This window comes from Dipodomys merriami, unplaced genomic scaffold, assembly GCF_024711535.1.
Source record: "Dipodomys merriami isolate MVZ:Mamm:240054 unplaced genomic scaffold, mDipMer1.0.p SCAF_19, whole genome shotgun sequence".
Taxonomy (NCBI): Eukaryota; Metazoa; Chordata; class Mammalia; order Rodentia; family Heteromyidae; genus Dipodomys; species Dipodomys merriami.
The window spans coordinates 26,971,642-26,978,898 of record NW_027203270.1 but is presented as its reverse complement, the minus strand read 5'-3'; the positions used below and the strand labels follow the sequence as shown (position 1 = coordinate 26,978,898).

Here is a 7,257-nt window from a genome sequence, read left to right as displayed (position 1 = left end):
TTAGTGCCCAAAGGTACTGCAGGGCCCACAGCGGGGACGGGTAGCACATGGATTGATGACACAGGGGCCAATGGGTTTGTCACAGGCATTGGTGGTGGCACAGGGGTTGCAGGGCAGCCTGGAACACAGAATTATTAGGTCATCAGAAAAGTACTTTTTAAATGTGAGGGGGCTCAACCCAAGCCGAGTTCATTCCCTGCTGTCTTAGGAGGCCAGTCTTATTCAGATCAGATCAGATCAGACCTTAACACCAAGCTCAGAGACACAACACTTGAGGTAGGATCTCAGTGTTCATTCTGTAACCCCAGTGACATGAGGAAGTCACTTCCTCCTTCTAAACTTCAGCCTCATACCTATAAAATTATATTAGTGATGCCTACCACACACAGGTAGAAAAATTTACCCCCACCCAAAAGCTGTGTTTGTTAAGTATACTATGTCAGCAGGGCACTGGTGGCTCACGTCTATAATCCTACCTACTCAGGAAGCTGAAGATCACAGTTCAAAGCCAGCCCAGGCAGAAAAGTCCACGAGACGCTTATCTCCAATTAACCATCACAAAACCAGGAGTGATGATATGGATTAAAGTGGTAGGGTGCTAGCCCTGAGCAAAATAGCTCAGGGACAGTGCCCAGGCCCTGAGTTCAAGCCCCACAACCAACAATAAATAAATATATTCTGCTAGTCACCAACTAGCATACACTATTGATGACTGGGTTGCTTTCCCTTAGGATATTCTAATGTTCTTCCATAAGGTGATTGGTTTTTTTAAAATATTTTTATTTTTCAATTATTTATTTTTATTATCTTAGAGTAGTTGTACAAAGAGTTTTCAATTCAATATTCAGTTTATGATATTAGGTGATTATAAATGATCCTTTTCTAGCTTCCTCAAATAATTCTAACAAGAATCCATGAAACAATGGATATTTAAAATTTTTGGATATATCAAAAAGAGTACTGATTGTTAGAGACTTTTTTGCGGATGGGGGGGAGTCCTTTCCATAGAGCCAACCCTAAAGATATAAAACTTTCTTTGCCAATCAGCAACAGGGAAAAGAATTACCCATGACTATCTTTTAGAACATCAAGTATCTTTAGACTATACAATGCTAGCAACGAATATTCTATACTAGTGTTTATTGACATAGTATCTGAAACCAACAAATATTCTATACTAGTATTTGTTGACATAGTATCTGAAACTTGACCCAAAGGCTCTATTTTACTCTTTAGACTGGTGTGTGTATGAGTGCGTGTGTGTGCATGTGTGCATGCCTTGTCGTAGTGTGTATGGGGGGGGGGAACCTTCAGAGACTCACTTGCAGTCCTCGCTCTCCAGCAGGCCCCGATACGTGTTGATCTCACACTCTAGCCGGGCCTTGACATCCAGCAGCACCTGGTACTCCTGGTTCTGGCGCTCCAGGTCAGACCTGATCTCAGACAGCTGAGACTCCACGTTGGTGATCAGACACTGCACCTGGGACAGCTGGGAGCTGTAGCGGGCCTCACTCTCTGTCAGCGTGTTCTCCAGAGAGTTCCTCTGCAGGGGAGAAGATGAGGATGTCAGGAGCTACTCCTGCAAAGCCTTCCTCCAGGGCCTGCCACACAACTCAGGAGCTTCAAGGACTCAGGGGACTGTGGTCTGAGGGACACCCACTGTGTACACCTCCCCCATTACACACCAGCCACTCTGAACAATACACACCAGGTTGTGCTGGGCCTGCAGCTCAATCTCCAGGGAGTTGACTGTGCGTCTCAGCTCGATGATCTCTGCCTGGTAGGACTGCAGCTGCTCTGAGCTGGACACCACCTGCTTGTTCAGCTCCTCAGTCTGCAATAGCAGAAGGGGAAGAGACAGGGTCAGCCGCTGCCTTGTGGGCTCTGTCTGTGAGCCTAGAGTCCCAAATGGCCATGCGCTTCGATGCCTACCTGTGTGGTGAACCATTCCTCCACCTCCCTGCGGTTGGTCTCCACCAGGGCCTCGTACTGACACCTGGTCTCGTTCAGCACCCTGTTGAGGTCCACGGTGGGAGCGGCGTCCACCTCCACGTTGAGGCGGTCTCCCAGCTGGCAGCGCAGGGTGTTGACTTCCTGGTGGGGGAAAGGAAAGAATGAGCCTACTGAATGAAGTCTACACCTAAACTCCCTCAAAGGGAGTCCAATAATGGTAGGGAACGAGTTACATTAAAATTAGGAGACATAAATTGGAGTCCAGCTAATGCGATCCATAGTTTCTGACCTCCGGGAACTCCTGCCTCCTCTTTGAGTCTCTTTCCTCATCTGTGCTATTGTGTTATTGTCAATATTTCTTGCCTCTCAAAGATTCTATCCTTCTTATTTCTTCCTTGTTTTCCTTTTGCTCAGTGGCAACTCCAGAATGACAAGTGGTTTATAATTGTTGCTACTTAAATGTAGGAAAGCCAAATTTATTGCCTTCTATTCATACCGTGTTTGCTATCTTCGTATACTACTAGAGCTTGTTTGCTTCTCATGAAAACATATGGTTGAGTCCTGTGTAAGATTCCCTAGCATCCTGTGTCATCATGAGATCTTAATGAAGCATTGCCTCTCCCTTATTCCCCACCATCTGTTCATCCTCGTTTCTACCTATGCATTTTTTCAGCTTGTGTTCTAGCTATCTAGGTGGTACAGAGGGCAAGAAAATTTGAGATCTCCTTCTACCTTGTTCATTCATTTGGCATCTCTTCAGAAAAATCATAAGCCTTACCCAACCACAGAAAGCTCTTTAAAGGTCTATTGTGGGCTGTAGCCATAAATCCAAACCCAAGTGGAAATGGAACACTTCACCACACTCCTTCATGTTAAAAAAAAAAAAAAAGAGGTCCTTCTGTGACTCGCTCCTCAATAATCCTCCAACTACATTCAGAACAACCAGCAAAATGTGGTGTTCGCTGTAAGACGATGAGCAAATCAAGGAAGACCTGCTCAGGGGACTCAGGGAGCTGTCAGTGTTGTGAGATGGAGGACTGGGACTTTCTTACCTGCTCATGGTTCTGCTTGAGGGAGAGCAGCTCCTCCTTCAGGGACTCCACCTGGGCCTCCAGGTCAGACTTGCACAGGGTCAGCTCATCAAGGATCCTCCTCAGGCCGTTGATATCAGACTCCACCAGCTGTCGCAGGGACAGCTCAGTCTGATACCTACACATACAGCCAGAGATCAAAGGAAGTCTAAGAGGGGGGACATTTTTTCCTGAGCCTTCTCTGGCTGAAGTAGGCAGGTGCATTCTACTTTGAAGATTTATTTTTAATTGTCCAAAAGGAAAATACCCTGAATTGAGAGAACTTTTTCCTCCCTGAGATGCACAGAAAAGGCAATGTTGGGATGCCTGTATGTCATCTATCACTGTCATTCATTTGGCATCTCTTTCAGAAAAATCATCAGCCTTACCCAACTATAGAAAGCATTTTATAGATCTTTGGTGGGCTGTAGCCACAAATCTGGACCCAAGTGGAAATAGAACACTTCACCACACTCCTTCATGTAAAAAAGAGGTCCGCCTGTGACTCGCTCATCAACAATCCCCCAACTACATTCAGAACAACCAGCAAAATGTGGTATTTGCTGTAAGATGATGAGCAAATCAAGAAAGACATTTGACAAGAATCCCAGTCACAAGTGACTATCAACAAAGCCCTGCCATCATTGCCCTTTTGAGTCTCGGTACTTCAGAATTCTACTACAGCTCATCCCACCATCCTAACAACAAGAGAAGTACTAAATCAGAAATCACTTAGATCCAGCCTTGACATCCACTGGCTGTGGATAGAGTCCTTGATCAACCTGAGCCTTCTTTGTCAAATGAAGACAAAACCCAAAAAGTCTCCACCACTAAAGATGAGGAAATAATGTATGTAACAAAAAAAATCAGATTTTAAACTGTAAGGTCACACCGAAAAGCAACGCATTCCTTATCATTGCAATGGTCATACATAAAAATATCGTTTGATTCTCAGAAGGAAATGGATTTGTATCTTATTTTTGTGGTTGAATAATTTCTTTCTAATGGACTGATAATGAAGAATCTGAAAGACCAGCATGTCATTTGCTATTTCTTTATGTCAGTTATGGGGCTTGAATTCAGAGCCTAGGTGCTGTCCCTGAGCTCTTTTACTAGTGCATTACCACTCTGAGCCACAGCTCCGTTTCCGGTTTTTGAGTGGTTAATTGAGATAAGGGTCTCACCAAGACTATTCTGCCCAGACTATTCTGGCTTTGAATCAAGAGCCTCTGATCTCAGCCTCCTGAGTAGCTAGGATTATAGGTGTGAGCTACTAGCACCCACATTCTTCACTTTTAAACTTAATAAACAGAGAATGAATAGGTTCTTACACTCCTTTAAATGAAACTTAAAGCATGCATTCAGCGTCAAAACCTAAACTTTGCATTCAGTGAAGAAACTTTGACTATTAACCTAATTCTAAATCAATGCACCAAGTGTTCCAGGATCATCCAGAAGCTTCTGCCGCAACATTTCCAGGATAGAAAATCCATCAATCTGAAAATGCAAGCCAGTTCTGAACTGCTCCAATCATTAGAAAAGTCTTACTTGGTCCTGAAGTCATCAGCAGCCAGCTTGGCATTGTCTGTTTGCACCACCAGCCTGGCGTTCTCAGACTTGCTGCACAAAATCTGGGGACAAGATTGGTTCTGAAATTAGTGTCATGCAGCAGGAATTGTGACTTCAAGTGCAAAGCTATTCCTTTGGGGCCAAACACCTTCCCAGCTGAGCTCCATATTCTTTCAGATTTGCAATTTGGAGATACAAGGAAGGTTCAATTTCATAGACCTGATTGTTTCAAAACTATAAACATCCAGATTAAATGTGCTCTATTCCATGAATTCTACTCTGTGTCTATTTGCTTCTGGGTCTGCCTCTTGTTTTCTGTTGGAAATGAGCTCACTGGGTAGCTCAACCTTGAGTATAGTGAGCAGTCATCCCAATTTAATTAGAAAGGAGGGATGCTAAAACCAGTCAAGTCACAGACAAGCCAGAACACCATAACTCCATTTGCCTTCCAGCCCTGTTGATCTCTCTCTAGTCTCCCTTCATTGTGCACTTGATCATGCTTTGCTTGAAGTGTATTCCTCTACCTGGAATGCCCTTTGACACTCTCCTATCACAACACTGCCTAACCTGCACCCCCTTCTTCCCCAGCCCCTCCAAACCACTTCCTCCATACACTGTGCACTTCTCTGGTACCATTTTTAGGCTTGTGCTGTAGTCATTTGTTTCTCTCTCTGTCTCCTATGAAAATGTGAGCTCCTGAAGGAAAGAGCATTTCATCCCCCACCCCAACTCTATGTATCACTCACCAGCTCTGAGTAAATAAATCATGATATTCAGATCACAGGAACCCTTTCTGTTATCCACGCTGCCAGTATTATACAACAGTGGACCAACAGTTCCCTCCAAGAACCCAGGGCTTGTACAACCGAACACACATTGTGCTTGCCCTTCAAATCCTACTCAGGTATTGGCTCTGCAGGGGAGCCCTCCTTAGTTAACACCCAATCCTATGCCTACATTTCTGGCCCTGAACCATCACTTGTAAAAATTCCTCACTCGATTAGATGATAAGCACACCTGCATATTCTAGTTAGGCTTCTAGATTCAATGGCTCTCTTGGTTTCCGGAAGATACTTTTATACACCATTGAAAGACTTTCAATATTTGATGATTTGCAGAGGACATCCCTAGATCAAAGAATCATCCAAGTGTGCATCCTTTTCTAAATTTTATAATTCCATGATGTTATAACAGATCTTTATTTTTAAAAAATCAGACATTCTTGTTTTTAGGTAAGAAGCCACAGAAGGTTTCTGCAACTCATTGTGGGCTGATGCTTCACCCCCTCCCCACTCTGTGTCCTTCCTTCATGGTGATTCCAAAATAGCTGCTCAGACTGATGTTGATTCTACACCTTTGCCACTGTGCACCTGTACAGAGCCTTAGATCTATTCAGAAGTCAATATGCTAAATCCAGATAGTTTACTAAATGAGCACTGTGGGGCCCACCCCCCTCACCTTCTGCTGGAGCTCCTCAATGGTCCGGAAGTAGGCCTGGTAGGCGGGACACACCAGTGGGTCCTGCTGCTGGTTCCTCTCCTGGATGCGGCTCTCCAGTTCTGCATTCTCTCGCTCCAGCTGACGCACCTTCTCCAGGTAGCTGGCCAGGCGGTCGTTCAAGAACTGCATGGTCTCCTTCTCGCTGCCATTGAAGGAGCCCTCACAGAACCAGTTGCTGTTGCCCACATTGGCAGGGATGTTGCAGGCACCGGGCAGGGTGCAGCTGTGGCAGCTGGGAGGAATGCAAGGCCGGGAGGCGCAGCTGGTGCGGCAGCTCAGGTTGGGCATGCAGAAGTTGTATGGCATGGTGCTGGAGGGAGCAGAGCTCTGAAAATCAGCTTCAGATTCTGATTCCTTGTCTCTGGTATAAACCCAAGTCTTCTCCAGGGCTTTATATTCTGTCAGTTGTGGGCGTGGTGACCATGTAAAACATTACTCCCCTTTTACCCTTCATTACCAGTTTTTCCATTAGTTACTTAGGCAGGTTGAGTGAGTCTTTTCCCTCATAAAATGTTTTACTCTGGCTTCCTGCTAAGTCAGGACTCCTCAGCAATCATACTGGTTAGTTATGGAAAAGCTTCATAGTTTGGCTTCAAAGTAACCAACTATGCAAACACCAGCATTTATTCATGAGGCCGCTGTCCCTGTCCCCTCCATTTGGAGGACATTTCTGACTTCTTTCTCCTAAGCAAAGAGAGATTTCTGACTCATCTAGCTCATACTCAGCTAAGACACTATGGAAGAAACATCTAAGGAAACCTTTCTGGAAACCAGAACATCCTGTTGTCTAAGATCAGAAAAGTCAGAAAGCAAATGAATTCAATGTCCCATTGACATTTCGAGCCAACTGATGACAACTCTAGCCATCTTTTGAGGGCTGAAGGAAGCCATCAGGCTCCATTTCAACTATTCATCTCTACAAAAACTTTAAGAAAATTAACATTGTGAGAGCACCTACTATGCGTGAAGCACAATAGTGTATGTTTACACACAGTATCTCTCTTTATTGGTGATTGTGTTTGCTAGCAGAGCACCCACTGTGTACCAGGCAACTTCAGGCCTCTGAGATATTGCTCAAGGCCACAAAACTCCTACTAGGTGTTACCAGGATTCAGACGCAGTTCTCTGATTCCAAAGGCCATGCTCTCCCTAGCACATTGCACTA

The 7,257-nt window shown here is 44.7% G+C and overlaps 1 protein-coding gene across 1 annotated transcript; it reads right to left on the bottom strand.

The window, feature by feature from the left end:
* LOC138830446 (keratin, type I cuticular Ha3-I-like) lies at nucleotides 1-6,398 on the bottom strand. Its single transcript, XM_070026826.1, has 7 exons — nucleotides 6,051-6,398; nucleotides 4,572-4,654; nucleotides 3,006-3,162; nucleotides 1,933-2,094; nucleotides 1,709-1,834; nucleotides 1,323-1,543; nucleotides 1-118 (listed from the first exon to the last, which is right to left on the bottom strand). The coding sequence occupies exons 1-7, from the start codon at nucleotides 6,396-6,398 to the stop codon at nucleotides 1-3; spliced, it is 1,215 nt and encodes a 404-aa protein (XP_069882927.1).
* Between the last annotated feature and the right edge of the window lie 859 nt (nucleotides 6,399-7,257).

What these genes read in the sequence shown, in the direction of transcription:
- LOC138830446 (XM_070026826.1), bottom strand. Translation starts at nt 6,398, where the DNA reads ATGCCATACAACTTCTGCATGCCCAACCTGAGCTGCCGCACCAGCTGC. An exon ending in TTGAGGAGCTCCAGCAGAAG is followed by an intron (nt 4,655 to 6,050) that starts GTGAGGGGGGTG and finishes TCTTGTCCCCAG; the next exon opens with ATTTTGTGCAGCAAGTCTGA. An exon ending in TGCAGGCCCAGCACAACCTG is followed by an intron (nt 1,544 to 1,708) that starts GTGTGTATTGTT and finishes TCTCCCCTGCAG; the next exon opens with AGGAACTCTCTGGAGAACAC.